We start from the raw sequence: 17347 nt of genomic DNA, 5'->3' as shown, positions 1-17347 counted from the left end.
CAGTGGTCGGCCGAAGCGTAATCCAGAAAAAGCGTGGATTCGCTGCCCCATACAGGCCAGGCTCTCTTTGGGGAAGCCCTAGACGCGTGGATATCTACCACTACAGCGGGTAAGTCTCCGGATCTTCCCTCAGCAGCACCTGCTCCGAAGAGGTCCTTCTCCTCAGCTACGCAGCAGTCCTTTCGGCCCAACAAGTCCAGGCCAAATCATCCAGTACCTTCTTCAGGGGAGGTAAGGTTAAATCCAAGAAGCTTGCCGCCGCAAATTCCCAAGAACAGAAGCCTGCTTTAGGTACCCCAAAGTCCTCTGCATGACGGTGGATGGGAGGGCCCGGAGGTGGGGCCTGTGGGAGCAAGATTCAGACAGTTCAGTCATGTCTGGGTATCGTCCGGCCTGGATCCCTGGGTGGTAGATATTGTATCTCAGGGATACAGGCTGGAATTTCAAAGTCTCCCTCCTCATCGTTTTATCAAATCGGGCTTACCGCCTCTGTTGGAGGACAGCACAGTGATTCAAGACGCTGTCCAAAAGCTGGTGGAGGCACAAGTCATTGTGCTGGTACCACCGCACATGCTGACAAAGGGTTACTATTTGAACCTTTTCGTGGTACCGAAACCAGATGGTTCGGTCAGGCCCATTCTGAACCTAAAATCAAGGAGTTCAAGTTCAAGATGGAGTCGCTCAGGGTGGTGATATCAGGTCTGGAAGAGGGGGAATTCCTGGTATCACTGGATATCAAGGATGCGTACCTTTACATTCCGATCTGGCTGCCGCATCGGGCTTATCTCCGCTTCGCATTGCTGGACTATCATTTTCCGTTCCAGGCCCTGCCATTCGGCCTCTCAACAGCACCGAGGGTGTTTACCAAGGTGATGGCGGAAATGATAATGCTACTCCGCAAGCAGGGTGTGCACATCATTCCTTATCTGGACGATCTCCTGATAAAGGCATCGTCCAGGGAGAAGCTGCTGCAGTCCATTGTTCTCACAACACGGCTGCTTCAGAGTCACGGGTGGATTCTGAATTTTCCAAAGTCACATTTGGAACCAACCCGGAGATTGTCATTTCTGGGAATGATCCTGGATACAGAAGTACAGCGAGTGTTTCTTCCGCGGGACAAGGCGTTGGTGATCCAATCCATGGTCTGGGATGTCTTGAAGCCAGTCCGGGTATCGGTACATCAATGCATTCACCTATTGGTAAAGATGGTGGCCTCTTACAAGGCTCTCCAGTACGGGAGGTTTCATGCTCGGACCTTCCAACTGGACCTCCTGGACAAGTGGTCGGGATCTCACCTCCACATGCATCAAAGAATTTGTCTGTCACCAAGGGCAAGGATTTCACTCCTCTGGTGGCTCCAATTGCCTCACCTCCTGGATGGCCGCAGGTTCGGGATTCTGGACTGGATCCTGCTAACAACGGATGTGAGCCTCCGGGGCTGGGGAGCAGTCACTCAAGGGGTGACCTTCCAAGGACGGTGGTCAAGCCTGGAAGCCAGCCTGCCCATCAACATTCTGGAACTAAGAGCCGTCTACAATGGTCCTCAGGCGGCCCCTCTTCTAAAAAGCCAGGCCATTCAAGTGCAGTCGGACAACGTAACAATTGTGGCTTACATAAACCGACAGGGCGGAACGAAAAGCACGCGCTGGCACTGTCAGCCATCTTCATTCTGGGAGTAGACCACTGGGAAGCAGACTTCCTCAGCAGACACTATCTCCATCCGGGAGATTGGGGTCTCCATCCAGAGGTGTTCAAGGAGGTAACATCTCTTTGGGGCCTACCCCAAATAGACATGATGGCCTCTCGTCTCAACAAGAAGCTTCGGCGTTATTGTTCCAGGTCGAGGAACCCACAGGCAGTCGCAGTGGACGCCCTGGTGTCTTCGTGGGTGTTCCAGTCAGTGTACTTGTTTCCACCTCTCCCACTGATCCCAAGAATCCTAAAGCTCATAAGGAGAACAAGGGTTCACGCGATTCTCATTGCCCCAGACTAGCCAAGAAGGGCTTGGTACGCGGACCTTCTGAATCGACTGCAAGAAGAGCCGAGGCCTCTTCCTCTTCGGGAGGACTTACTGCAGCAGGGGCCGTTCGCCTATCAAGACTTACCGCGGCTACGTTTGACTCCATGGATGTTGAGCGCCTGATTCTTGCTCAGAAAGGTATTCCGAAGACCGTTATTCCTACCCTCATACAGGCTAGGAAAGGGGTAACGTCAAAACATTACCATCGTATTTGGAAGAAATATGTTTCTTGGTGTGAGTCCAAGAAGTTTCCTGCGGTGGAATTTCAACTGGGACGTTTCCTCCTCTTCCTGTAAGCAGGAGTAGATATGGGTCTGAGGTTGGGATCTGTGAAGGTCCAGATTTCAGCCCTTTCCATTTTCTTTCAGAAGCAATTGGCTGCCCTCCCTGAGGTTCAGACCTTTTTGAAGGGAGTTCTGCATATCCAACCTCCCTTTGTACCGCCTACGGCGCCATGGGACCTTAATGTGGTGTTGCAGTTCCTCCAGTCGGGTTGGTTTGAGCCTCTACAGGAGGTGGAGCTCAAATTTCTTACATGGAAGGCAGTCACTTTGTTGGCCTTAGCTTCTGCTAGACGTGTCTCCGAGGTTGGGGCTTTATCCTGTAAAAGCCCTTACTTGATCTTCCACAGTCCGTGGATGTTGTGAGGGCTCTGAAGATATATGTGAAGAGAACTTCTCGTCACAGAAAGTTGGACTCTATGTTTGTCCTATATGATCCCAAGAAAATTGGGTGTCCTGCTTCTAAGCAGACTATTTCTCGCTGGATTAGGTTCACTATCCAGTACGCTTATTCTACGGCAGGACTGCCGTGTCCAAAATCTGTTAAGGCCCACTCTACTCGTAAGGTGGGGTCTTCCTGGGCGGCTGCCTGGGGTGTCTCGGCAATGCAACTTTGCCGAGCTGCAACTTGGTCTGGGTCGCACACCTTTGCAAAGTTTTACTAGTTCGATACTTTGGCCTCTGATGATCTGAAGTTCAGTCAATCAGTTCTGCAGGAGCCTCCCCGCTCTCCCTCCCGTTCTGGGAGCTTTGGTACATCCCCATGGTACTAATGTGGACCCCAGCATCCTCTTGGACGTAAGAGAAACAAAGTTGTACTGAACCAAACAACATTTGCAGGAAAACGAAGCGCTGGGCGGGCGCCCAGCATCCTCTACGGACTATGAGAAAAGGATTTACCGGTAGGTACCAAAATCCTATTTTTGGTTGAGTACTGCATTGTTACTTGGTAAGTAATATTTCAGCTGTTGCCGAGTCGTTCAAGCTAATTGTCTTGACGTGCCTTGTATGTGTGAGCTGGTATGAATCTCACCACTATCTGTGTTAAGTCCTTCTCTCCAAGTATGTCATCTCCTCGGGCACAGTTTCTAGACATTGTAAAGATCTATGCGCTATTGTCTACTCTTGTAATAAGTAGACCATATGACCGGGTGAGAATCCATTTTTAAACGCTTGTTTTAAATATATTGTTTTAAATTCATTAAAAATTGTATTACACTATTGAAAGTTTTCCTTTATACCACATATATATTGGAAAAGTATGGAAATTGAACTGAAGGAAGGAGTGTGATCCGAATCGGTTTCAGGCGCTCCAGTGAATGTGTTATTGTCTATATATATAAAGTAGACTACCATTTCCAGTAGGGGGCTGTGTTATTGATTGTAGCATGTGAAACATAGTGAAAGTGTGATACACTATGAGATTTTTCTCCTTCTATCTTTTTGAGTACAATAAGAAGCCTTAAAGAGATATGCTGTTTGGAAGAACACCAGCGGAGGTGGAATTCTGAAGAGTGGTCATAATTTCATTCAGCGCCAAAGGATAAAGTGGTGATATTGTGTTTTAGATGGGTAGAGGGCGATACCTTGGAGAGGCAGAGGGTGAGAGACGAGAGAGGGTGATGGGTATATAGTGACACAGGGTAAAGGCAGAGGGTGAGGCAGTGGGGGACGGAGAGATAGTGGGAGACGGACAGGCAGTGGGTGACAGCGAGAGGATGACAGTGAGAGGCAGTGTGGGTAACACCAGGGAAGGGGTGATGGGGTGAATGTGGGCGATGCCAGGGGGAAGTGGCAGTGAGTAACAATGAGAGGGAGAAAGGGAGAGGCAGTGGGTACCTAAGGTCTCTGTAGGAGTAGGACGGAGTAAAGGGGGTAAATTAGGTTGAAATGGTTTACTAAGACATAAAGGGTAGGTATCACTGGGGAAACAGACAGAAGAAAACATGGGAGTTTAATACAATAGCTAAGAAGAGACGGAACGAGAGAGAGAGAGAGGGCGAGAGAGAGACAGGGGCTCCTAATCCCAGCAAGCAGCCTAATATATCCTATCTAAGAATAAATAAAGCACAAATGCATCCTGGTGCTGTAATGGAGTGCCCATGTAAATGAAAAAATAAAATAAATTTACAATAAAAAAAATTATATATATATATATATATATATATATATATATATATATATATCTATATATATATATATATATATATATATATATATAATGGCTGCAGCAGAGTAGATAGTCAGTGCTGCCCACTTCCATCTCCTTAAACCCACTCACTGACTGTGTGCCCATGAGGGCTGCTGCCCCTCCGAGTCCAGGTGCTGGTGAGTCGCCTGCATGATTCGTGTATGGCAAGTCAGGCACCAGCGGCTGCCGATCAGTGACCTACTCGGCAGCTGGCATTTCACTTGTGGGCTGTGCAGGTGGATGATGAACCGTGGAGGGAAGGGAAAAGCCTCTCCTCTCCGACGAGTCTTCCTGCTTTATTACAGCCAGCTGCAGCATACTGTAATTAGTCTGACTCATTAGTACTGCTGCTGCCGCTACTAGCACCTTCATCGTGGCGGACGCCGGTGAACTGAACAGCCACTGGCTTCTTCTTTTAAGGGACTAGTGTTTTTTTCTTTTTTTAAAGTGTCAGAAATTACAGGGAGGACACTGGCAAATTTACTGCTAGGCAATTCGGCACTGGCCGGTCCCCCTGGAACCCGTCGGGCCCTAGGCAGATGCTTTGGTTGCCTAGCAGTAAATCCGCTCCTAATACTAAGTAAACAGCTATAGTAGATACTGGAGTCAAAAATAACATATTTCTGCAGCGGGGTACACTGTGTTCCACAGGGAAAACATCGGGGATCTTGAATCCAGAGGCACCATCGGGCAAAGCTTTGACTGTCCCAGGATGCATTGGGTCCTCCTCTATAACCCCGCCTCCAGTCACTGAGAGCTCTGTTTCGAGTGGTGCTTGCAGGCAGCAGGTCACCTAACAGGCGGGCTGCACTTGGCAGCCGTGAAAAATCTGAAGACTTCAAGGTCCGCAGCACTGTTATATCAGGGAGACATTCAGTGCTGCGTCTCCTTGTGGCGGAGACGCTCCGGCTTAGGCACACTGTCGCGGACGCTCTCCTGGTTCGCGTGGCTGCTACGAAGGGAGGAGGTAAGAGGGTCCCCCAGGCGGGACCCGCCACTAAATCGCGTTCCTGGTCGCAGTCTAGGGAGATGGACTGCGACGCTGGCATGGACACTGCCACCGAGCAGGTACCCCACCATATCCGCCAGGGCATAGGAGTACAGGTCGGGTGTACTAGCGCCCCTATTGGTAAGGCACCGTAGTACCGGCAGTGAGGACCAGCAGAGGTGAGCTGGCGCTTGACCTGTACCCCCTCCCCTGGCCCAGGGCGCCATCTCCTTGCAGATTTTCCGCCCTGGAGCTGCCTCACACTCTCCCTCAGTTCCTGACAGACGCTCGGCATAGCTGCTACTGGTCTCTGGGATTGCAGGGCAAGGTCTCCCCTGTAAAGCCGCCTGTCCACAGCGCTGAGACTTTACAGACACTTGAGTATTCTACATGTCTTGTTACAGACAGCGTTAGTTAAGAAAAAGTGTACCTATTACAGAATATATTGTACGAGTATTCTGATCTATTCCTCCAGTCTAGGACCGCGCTGTGTATTATATATTAAACACACACACACACACACACACACACGCAAAAAAGTATTTGGCCAGCCTCCGATTGTGCAAGTTGACCCACTTAAAAAGATGAGAGAGGTCTGTAATTTCCATCATAGGTGCACTTCCACTGTGAGAGACAGAATCTTTAAAAAAAAAAAAGAGCTAGGAAATCACATTGAATGATTTTTAAACAATTTATTTGTATATTCTTGCGGAAAATAAATATTTGGGCAATCAAAAAGTTTAACACAATACTTTGTAATATAACCTCGGTTGGCAATTACAGAGGTCAAACGTTTCCTGTAGTTCTTGACCAGGTTTGCACACACTGCAGCAGGTAATTTGTCCCAGAAGGCATTGGTTCTCAGACCTGCAAGGTCTAACGATGGGGTAATTCCCTTCTACTTCCTGAATGACCAGCCCTCCTCGTACAGGGCCCTTGTCTCTATCTAGACCTGGCCAGACTGGCTTTGATGGCGTGACTCTTGAAGCATCACTCCTGAGAGCCAAAAGATTTTTGGAGGCGGTTAAGTTGAAAGCCCGCAAACCGGCCTCTGCCTGGATTTATTACAGGGTTTGGAATTCTAACTTCATCTGGTGTGCTGGTAAGAATTACGATGTCCATAGATTCAGAACTTCCAGAATGCTGCCTTTTCTGCAAAGAGGCCTGGACTTCGGTCTTTGTCTGGCCTCCCTCAAGATTCATTTATATGCCTTGTCAGTTTGGTTTCAGAGAAAGATTGCCTCTATAACGGATGTTCAGACGTTCATTCAGGCGTTATTCGGATTCCTGTCGTCCACTTTTTCTCATATTCCACCAGGACTGGGTGGTTCTACGAACCCGTCCCGGTTATTTGTTTTCCCTGTGGAACACAGTGTACCACGCTGCAGAAACATGTTATTTTTGACTCCAGTATCTACTATAGCGGTTTTGTTTTTTATTTATTTTTTACTCCAGGATCTACTTTGGTTCTTTACTTATATTTGATGGTTTTTAAAATATGTACACACAAAACCGTAACCGACAGACATGCGTTTCACTGCCTACAACACGCAGACATTCATTACTGTATACTTATTTACCAATTATCAATTAAATAAGGGTCTTAGTGCTATATAAGGGGGCTCTGGATGCAGTGTCAGTGTGCTTCCTGTTTGTCTGGTGTGCTGACATTCCTCCTGTGCTGGCCTCGGCAAAGACCCTTCGGGGGTGAAATGTCAACTGATTGTGATGAGCTAATAAATTATCTTTCTACTATGGTGAGTGCCCTCATTTGGCTTGTTTAGCTATAACATTGGACATTATTTGGAACTTGCATAGGTTACCCTAGAGTTACCCTGCTTATAAACATGACCTGGATGAGAGTGCAGATATATTTGAGCAAAAATTACATATTATATATATAATTATTTTTTTTTATTTTTAGGAAAATATTGGTTTCAAGCGCTACACCACCCACATAAAACAGATGTATAGAGTCTTTAGATATACTTCTAGTTCAAATATAAATAGTCCTTCCGCACTCCTAGAGTGCTAGAGTGTCCGTGTAATTTAGAATAAAGATTTTACTCACCGGTAAATCTATTTCTCGTAGTCCGTAGTGGATGCTGGGACTCCGTAAGGACCAGGAGACTGGGCAGAACTAAAGAAAGCTTTAGGACTACCTGGTGTGCACTGGCTCCTCCCACTATGACCCTCCTCCAGACCTCAGTTAGGATACTGTGCCCGGAAGAGCTGACACAATAAGGAAGGATTTTGAATCCCGGGTAAGACTCATACCAGCCACACCAATCACATCGTATAACTCGTGATAGTATACCCAGTTAACAGTATGAAATATAACTGAGCCTCTCAACAGATGGCTCAACAATAACCCTTTAGTTAGGCAATAACTATATACAAGTATTGCAGACAATCCGCACTTGGGATGGGCGCCCAGCATCCACTACGGACTACGAGAAATAGATTTACCGGTGAGTAAAATCTTATTTTCTCTGACATCCTAAGTGGATGCTGGGACTCCGTAAGGACCATGGGGATTATACCAAAGCTCCCAAACGGGCGGGAGAGTGCGGATGACTCTGCAGCACCGAATGAGCAAACACAAGGTCCTCCTCAACCAGGGTATCAAACTTGTAGACTCTTGCAAAAGTGTTTGAACCCAACCAAGTAACAGCTCGGCAAAATTGTAAAGCCGAGACCCCTCGGGCAGCCGCCCAAGAAGAGCCCCTTTCCTCGTGGAATGGGCTTTTACAGATTTAGGGTGCGGCAGTCCAGCCGCAGAATGTGCAAGTTGAATCGTGCTACAGATCCAGCGAGCAATAGTCTGCTTAGAAGCAGGAGCACCCAGCTTGTTGGGTGCATATAGGATAAATAGCGAGTCAGTTTTCCTGACTCCAGCCGTCCTGGAAACATATTTTTCAGGGCCCTGACTACGTCCAGCAACTTGGAATCCTCCAAGTCCCAAGCAGCCGCAGGCACCACAATAGGTTGGTTCACATGAAACACTGATACCACCTTAGGAAGGAATTGGGAACGAGTCCTCAATTCCGCCCTATCCATATAAAAAAATCAGATAAGGGCTTTTGCATGATAAAGCCGCCAATTCTGATACACGCCTGGCCGACGCCAAGGCCAACAGCATGACCACTTTCCACGTGAGGTATTTTAGCTCCACGGATTTAAGTGGCTCAACCCAATGCGACTTCAGGAAATCCAACACCACGTTGAGATCCCACGGTGCCACTGGAGGCACAAACGGGGGCTGACTATGCAGCACTCCCTTAACAAAATTCTGAACTTCAGGCAGTGAAGCCAGTTCTATTTTGGAAGAAAATCGATAGAGCCGAAATCTGGACCTTAATGGAACCCAATTTTAGGCCCATAGTCACCCCTGACTGTAGGAAGTGCAGAAATCGACCTAGCTGAAATTCCTCCGTTGGGGCCTTCCTGGCCTCACAGCACGCAACATATTTCCGCCATATGCGGTGATAATGGTTTGCGCTCACTTCTTTCCTAGCTTTAATTAGCGTAGGGATAACTTCCTCCGGAATGCCCTTTTCCTTCAGGATCCGGCGTTCAACCGCCATGCCGTCAAACGCAGCCGCGGTACGTCTTGGAACAGACAGGCCCCCTGCTGCAGCAGGTCCTGTCTGAGCGGCAGAGGCCATGGGTCCTCTGAGATAATTTCTTGGAGTTCTGGGTACCAAGCTCTTCTTGGCCAATCCGGAACAATGAGTATAGTTCTTACTCCTCTCCTTCTTATTATTCTCATTACCCTGGGTATGAGAGGCAGAGAAGGGAACACATACACCGACTGGTACACCCACTGTGTTACCAGAGCGTCCACAGCTATCGCCTGAGGGTCCCTTGACCTGGCGCAATATCTTTTTAGCTTTTTGTTGAGGCGGGACGCCATCATGTCCACCTGTGGCCTTTCCCAACGGTGTACAATCATTTGGAAGACTTCTGGATGAAGTCCCCACTCTCCCGGGTGGAGGTCATGTCTGCTGAGAAAGTCTGCTTCCCAGTTGTCCACTCCGGGAATGAACACTGCTGACAGTGCTAACACATGATTTTCCGCCCATCGGAGAATCTTTGTGGCTTCGGCCATCGCCATCCTGCTTCTTGTGCCGCCCTGTCGGTTTACATGAGCGACCGCCGTGATGTTGTCTGACTGGATCAGCACCGGCCGGTGTTGAAGCAGGGGTCTAGCCTGACTTAGGGCATTGTAAATGGCCTTTAGTTCCAGAATATTTATGTGTAGGGAAGTCTCCTGACTTGTCCATAGTCCTTGGAAGTTTCTTCCCTGTGTGACTGCCCCCCAGCCTCGAAGGCTGGCATCCGTGGTAACCAGGACCCAGTCCTGTATGCCGAATCTGCGGCCCTCTAGAAGATGAGCACTCTGCAGCCACCACAACAGCGACACCCTGGCCCTTGGAGACAGGGTTATCCGCCGATGCATCTGAAGATGCGACCCGGACCACTTGTCCGACAGATCCCACTGGAAGATCCTTGCATGGAACCTGCCAAATGGAATTTCTTCGTAAGAAGCTACCATCTTTCCCAGGGCTCGCGTGCATTGATGCACCGACACCTGTATTTGTATTAGGAGGTCTCTGTCTAGAGACGACAACTCCTTGGACTTCTCCTCCGGGAGAAACCCTTTTTTCTTGTTCTGTGTCCAGAACCATACCCAGGAACAGTAGGCGCGTCGTAGGAACCAGCTGCGACTTTGGAATATTCAGTATCCAGCCGTGCTGTTGTAGCACTTCTTGAGATAGTGCTACTCCGACGAACAACTGCTCCCTGGACCTCGCCTTTATAAGGAGATCGTCCAAGTACGGGATAATTAATTCGGCCATTACCTTGGTAAATACCCTCAGTGCCGGGGACAGACCAACGGCAACGTCTGGAATTGGTAATGACAAACCTGTACCACAATTTTGAGGTACTCCTGGTGAGGAGGGTAAATAGGGACATGCAGGTAAGCATCCTTGATGTCCAGTGATACCATGAAATTCTCCAGGCTTGCAATAATCGCCCTGAGCGATTCCATTTTGAACTTGAACCTTCGTATATAAGTGTTCAAGGATTTCAATTTTAGAATGGGTCTCACCGAACCGTCTGGTTTCGGTACCACAAACATTTTGGGATAGTAACCCCGGCCTTGTTGAAGGAGGGGTACCTTGATTTCACCTGCTGGAAGGACAGCTTGTGAATTGCCGCCAGTACTACCTCCCTTTCTCCGAGGGCAGCAGGCAAGGCTGATGTGAGGGGGAGTCGCCTCGAACTCCAGCTTGTATCCCTGTGATACTACTTGCAGAGCCTAGGGATCCACCTGTGGGCAAGCCCACTGGTCCCTGAAGTTCCCGAGACGCGCCCCCACCGCACCTGTCTCCACCTGTGGAGCCCCAGCGTCATGCGGTGGACTCAGAGGAAGCGTGGGAAGATTTTTGATCCTGGGAACTGGCTGTCTGTTGCAGCTTTTTCCTTCTTCCCTTGTCTCTGTGCAGAAAGGAAGCGCCTTTGACACGCTTGCTTTTCTGAAGCCGAAAGGACTGTACCTGAAAATACAGTGCTTTCTTAGGCTGTGAGGAAACCTGAGGTAAACTTTTTTTCTTCCCAGCTGTTGCTGTGGATACGAGGTCCCAGAGACCATCCCCAAACAATTCCTCACCCTTATAAGGCAGAATCTCCATGTTCTCTAATACCCTCCTGGCAGAATGGACATTGCCTTAATTCTGGATGCCAGCCGGCAAATATCCCTCTGTGCATCCCTCATATATAAGACGACGTCTTTAATATGCTCTATGTTAGCAAAATATTATCTCTGTCTAGGGTATTAATATTGACAGGGTATCAGACCACGCTGCAGCAGCACTATTCATGCTGAGGCAATTGCAGGTCTCAGTATAGTACCTGAGTGTGTATATACAGACTTCAGGATAGCCTCCTGCTTTTTATCAGCAGGCTCCTTCAAAGTGGCCGTATCCTAAGACGGCAGTGCCACCTTTTTTGACAAACGTGTGAGCGCCTTATCCACCCTAGGGGATATCTCCCAACGTGACCTATCCTCTGGCGGGAAAGGGTACGCCATCAGTAACTTTTTAGAAATTACCAGTTTCTTATCGGGGGAACCCACGCTTCTTTACACACTTCATTCACTCATCTGATGGGGGAACAAAACACTGGCTGCTATTTCTCCCCAAACATAAAACCCCTTTTATGTGGTACTTGGGTTCATGTCAGAAATGTGTAACACATTTTTCATTGCCGATATCATGCAACGGATGTTCCTAGTGGATTGTGTATATGTCTCAATCTCGTCGACACTGGAGTCAGACTCCGTGTCGACATCTGTGTCTGCCATCTGAGGTAACGGGCGTTTTTTGAGCCCCTGATGGCCTTTGAGACGCCTGGGCAGGCGCGGGCTGAGAAGCCGGCTGTCCCACAGATGTTACGTCATCCAGCCTTTTATGTAAGGAGTTGACATTGTCGGTTAATACCTTCCACCTATCCATCCACTCTGGTGTCGGCCCCACAGGGGGCGACATCCCATTTATCGGCCTCTGCTCCGCCTCCACGTAACCTTCCTCATCCAACATGTCGACACAGCCGTACCGACACACCGCACACACACAGGGAATGCTCTGACTGAGGACAGGACCCCACAAAGTCCTTTGGGGAGACAGAGAGAGAGTATGCCAGCACACACCAGAGCGCTATATAATGCAGGGATTAACACTATAACTGAGTGATTTTTTCCCCCCAATAGCTGCTTGTATACACATATTGCGCCTAAATTTAGTGCCCCCCCCTCTCTTTTTAACCCTTTGAGCCTGAAAACTACAGGGGAGAGCCTGGGTGAGCCGTCTTCCAGCTGCACTGTGAAGAAAAAATGGTGCCAGTGTGCTGAGGGAGTTAGCCCCGCCCCTTTTTCGGCTGACTTTTCTCCCGCTTTTTTCAGGAATTCTGGCAGGGGTAATTTATCACATATATAGCCCTGGGACTACATATTGTGAGGATTTGCCAGCCAAGGTGTTTATATTGCTGCTCAGGGCACCCCCCCCCCCCAGCGCCCTGCACCCATCAGTGACCGGAGTGTGAGGTGTGCATGAGGAGCAATGGGGCACAGCTGCAGTGCTGTGCGCTACCTTGTTGAAGACAGAAGTCTTCTGCCGCCGATTTTCCGGAACACTTCTTGCTTCTGGCTCTGTAAGGGGGCCGGCAGCGCGGCTCCGGGACCGAATGATCGAGGTCGGGTCCTGTGTTCGATCCCTCTGGAGCTAATGGTGTCCAGTAGCCTAAGAAGCCCAAGCTACCACCAGTTAGGTAGGTTCGCTTCTTCTCCCCTTAGTCCCTCGCTGCAGTGAGTCTGTTGCCAGCAGATCTCACTGTAAAATAAAAAACCTAAAATATACTTTCTAGGAGCTCAGGAGAGCCCCTAGTGTGCATCCAGCTCAGCCGGGCACAAGATTCTAACTGAGGTCTGGAGGAGGGTCATAGTGGGAGGAGCCTGTGCACACCAGGTAGTCCTAAAGCTTTCTTTAGTTGTGCCCAGTCTCCTGCGGAGCCGCTATTCCCCATGGTCCTTACGGAGTCCCAGCATCCACTTAGGACGTCAGAGAAATATAGGGAAAACAAAAAGGCCCCTGAAAATAAGAATTCAGGAACACGTAAGAAGCATCAAAAATTAAGTTGAAAGCCACACGATTCCTCATCATTTTAAAACGTTTCATGCCTCAGATGTGAAGGCTTTAAGGTTCAAAGCAACTTAACTAGTGAAGATGGGTCCCAGAGGTGGGGACCGTGAGAATAAATTGTCTAGACGTGAAATGTATTGGATTTTTGAGCTGAACACCCTTGTGCCACGTGGTTTAAATGATAATTATGAAATCGTACCCTTTTTATAATCCATTTACTATTAGGCTTTTTCTCTTAATGTTAAACTTCGGGATCCATATTGCTGCTATTATATATATGTCCTATGGGGGTAATTCCAAGTTGATCGCAGCAGGAAATTTTTTAGCAGTTGGGCAAAACCATGTGCACTGCAGGGGAGGCAGATATAACATGTGCAGAGAGTTAGATTTGGGTGGGTTATTTTATTTCTGTGCAGGGTAATACTGGCTGCTTTATTTTTACACTGCAAATTAGATTGCAGATTGAACACACCACACCCAAATCTAACTCTCTCTGCACATGTTATATCTGCCTCTCCTGCAGTGCACATGGTTTTGCCCAACTGCTAAAAAAATTCCTGCTGCGATCAACTTGGAATTACCCCCTATATGTGGTTAATTGTTTTATGATTGATAATTTTAGAATTTGGATTTATTGTTTTATGTGTTGGTAGTATTTTTAGCCCCTTGTTCCTATTGTTTATGTAATTGAATATATTGCACCTGTTTATTTATAAGTACTATGTTTTTAGGAAAAAGTTTTTAAAAACTGTGTGTGCAATGTCAAACGGTCCCAAGTGTTATGTGTCCAAGAGGGCGCAGGTTCTTCGTATGGGTAGGGAGGCGGCAATGTGACAGTTGTATCCCCTGCTCATGCGTGGACATTTGCGCTCAGGACACGTGACCGGAGTTGTGGACGTCATTACGCACTTTGGCCGCGTCATCCCGTTCGGGAGACTGGGGCAGGAAAAGAGAGCGGGACGTCGGTGACAAGAATGTGGGCGGCAACCGGCGGCCTGATGTCATCGCGCTACCGGAAGCCGCCACAAGCTGGCCGTTCCCTAATTGGTGTCTCCAAGGAGACAAAACAGAAATATACAAAACAATTGGAAGGGGCAGGCCAGAATTATGTAGAGGGCGGCAAACACCCCCCTAATTAAGTAATTATCTCTAGGATAAATAGAGCAGAGGGGCAATGGGGCAGTACACTCCTGATGAAGTCAAGGCTTCAGATGCCGTAGGGACGAAATGCATTGAGACTACTGACCTGATCGAATTGCTGTATATCAGATAAGCTATCTTTTATCTTTATAAATGTATGGGCATACTTTTTACTTTATGTAAGCCATTAAATTGTGTTGAAAATACTACACTATTGGTGGCATTTTTCTTGTACCTCCCCCCTCCTTGTTTTTATCTGAATTGGTCAGGGACCAGAGATATACAAAGTTCTTACATGGTGAAGGAAAAGCCATCCTGATTGCGATTACCCACTGGACCTATGTGACATAAAAAGTGGATATGTCCACTTGAAATGGTATTTAAGCATTTCAAGGGTGTATTATACTGGTGAAGGTATCCGAAAATCAGATTCCTATTTACTGCACTAGAAGGCGCTTTCTTATTTTTTTTCTAGATTATATATATATATATATATATATATATATATATATATATATATATATATATTAATTTATTTATTGGCTGCACCCGTTGGTTCTGAACTTGTGCTATATGGGAATAGGGCTGCTGTAGCTGGAAACTGGAATCCCATGTCTAGAGGTTACACAAATACTTAGTAAGTCAGAATAAATAAGGTAGCAACTGTATACCAATCTGTATAATAAAAGGCGAATACTGCTCCTCACCTCTATGGGGGGGAATTAAAGAGTTTAGAATTCCGGTGGTTACTAGATGGCGCAATTTAAGTGTTGCTCTGTTCTGCCGCCGACACTGACTATTACTGTTATGTTTAGCAGTAATTTTGAAGGGCTGGTAATTAGTGGATAAAAATTGGCAAAATTATTTTTTTCATCAGTGCTAACATACAGAAACTCTGATTAGATCTTATAAAATAATTGTGTAATTTTATAACGACCCAAATTTTGTGTTCCTGGCCCAAAGGTGTACATGTCATGCTGCGTATATGTAAGGAAACGCAGAAACACAAGTGTGTATTATAATGATTGCTTTGCACCTTTCCTTATACAACTGTAAGTTTGGATTGTTTTGTGATCTGTAATATTCATAAGTGAAGAAGAGAAACGTCCCCACTTGTTTAACTTTTTAATGATTAATAATGGTCTTTCAGTAACTGAACTTTAGTCTCTTCTGGAAACATTTTGTTTAGATACTCCTAGTTACTCTATCACTGTGGAATAATGGCAGACACTGAAAGTTGTGTCCTTCATCTACCTGCCCTGGAGGATATTGCAAGAGGTGGGTCATAATTCATACAGTGGTTTTCTACTTAACGTTAAGAATTTCACAGCTCCGCTTTTAAAATGTAAACTTATAATTTAATTTTAGCATTTTTTAAATATGCTTCCATGTTTCTGAATTCTGCATGCAATGCTACGAAGGAGTTGGGCTACTACTTGTTGAGGGAAAAGTGGATAATTATAAAAAAAAAAACCAATGAGCCCCAAAGTTTATCAGATCTACTCGTTGAAGAAAAGACTGATATTTTCAGGATTTGTTTGTGTATTGTGTTTTACAAGAGCTTCCATATGCAGTAAGTGGCCATGAGAAACCTTATTTAAAATGCATGTAGCCGTAGGGATCGTTGTGCCTTATAACCAATACAGGGAAATGCCACTGATGAGCCCATTTGAATATATGTATCTCTGATTTATTTTTTCACCCAACAATGTAACAGCTACATAATGGGGGGTAAGGTGCAATTAGGGAGATTGCTGAACTATTCAGGTAGTCAGGGAGATTGATACTATTTCAGGGAGTTTCCTGCAGAATGCAGGAGGGTAGGCAACTATGCACAATACAACTAGTGATTTTGCAAGAAACTAGATGATAATGGATGATTACTAGTAAGCATATATGGCCACAGAATAGTGTGGACCATCACACAATCCTAGAAGACAAATAACTAAACATCTGTTATAATTTGGTTTAAAAAAATAGTCTTTATAGAAAAGAAAGTAAAAGAATATGCACTGTGGGTGGAGAACCGTCTGCATCCACCCGCGATTTACTGTCTATGCGCTGCTGCAGTGCTGCCCGCTGTCATGTATGTAGTGGTGTGCTTGGTTTCTTCTCAGCCAGGCACATCACTACATACATGAAAGTGGGCCACTCCACAATGCTCTGCTTAACTCTCTACTATCTCTGTTGCCAGGATGATCCCTTTCCTGGTGCTCACATAGGCTGAGAGCAGGCTCATGCAGCCGGTGCTTTGCTGCTCTGTCCCCGGGTACCACATGCTGATACAAGTGGGTGCTGACTGAGCTGTGTGTGTGCTGGGAGTTGTTGCTGCTGGACGGGCTGCGTGCGCCTTTGGGCTAGTAGAGCAGTGTGAACAGTGTTAGTTACTGCCATCAGCTGTAACTGCTTCCACTGCCACTGCCATGTAGGGAGGAGAGAGGAGGCTGCTGTGCCCCCCAGACAGGAATGCAGTGGAGACTCGTGTTCCTTAGGACGTTTTTCTTTCTCTTGTTCTGTATACAGTACTTATCTATTGTATCTTTCTCTCTCTAGTCCTATATATGTATTTCTCTTTCATCCGCTAGGGGACACTGGAGATCTCAGACAGCTGGGGTGTGAAGGATGCAGACCGGAGGTAGCACAATGAAAAAAAAATTATGCACAGCTGGCTACTCCCCCTTCACGCCCCCCCATCCCTCCAGTTTGAAAAATTGTGCTGGAGGTATCAGCACAGGAAAGGAGCTCCTGCTCCATAAGAAGATTTGTAATTGAAAAGTGAGCTGATCCAGCCTGTATTAAAGGAGGGTGACAGCTTCATCAACTGTACTTGAGTTGGAGAGACAAAGATCCCGGTGGAAGGGATCGGCAGCTCTCTCAGATCGGCAGCGGCAGAGCAGAACAGTGAGTAATTAAGCAGGCAGGCACTGCGGCCACAGCTAACGCAGGAGCGCAGGACGACGGTCTTCTCCCCGGCGGCAATGTAATGGAGCCGATGAGGTAACCGCTGAAGCAGCGGAGACCCAG

General features: G+C 47.1%; 1 protein-coding gene across 4 annotated transcripts in view; it reads left to right on the top strand.

Annotated features, from left to right (window-relative positions):
* C1H11orf54 (chromosome 1 C11orf54 homolog) overlaps positions 1–17347 on the top strand; it is a 188176-nt gene that overhangs the window by 5051 nt on the left and 165778 nt on the right. For 2 of the 4 annotated variants that reach the window (XM_063920330.1, XM_063920329.1), the window contains exon 2: positions 15513–15601. The exons of the other annotated variants lie outside the window; for them this stretch is intronic. In XM_063920330.1, coding sequence (XP_063776400.1) covers positions 15544–15601 — 58 coding nt within the window. In that variant the 5' untranslated portion in view covers positions 15513–15543. The remainder of the gene's footprint in view (positions 1–15512; positions 15602–17347) is intronic. 4 annotated transcript variants of the gene reach the window in all.

This window comes from Pseudophryne corroboree, chromosome 1, assembly GCF_028390025.1.
Source record: "Pseudophryne corroboree isolate aPseCor3 chromosome 1, aPseCor3.hap2, whole genome shotgun sequence".
Taxonomy (NCBI): Eukaryota; Metazoa; Chordata; class Amphibia; order Anura; family Myobatrachidae; genus Pseudophryne; species Pseudophryne corroboree.
The sequence above is the reverse complement of the archived record's forward strand: the minus strand, read 5'-3'. Positions and strand labels throughout refer to the sequence as shown.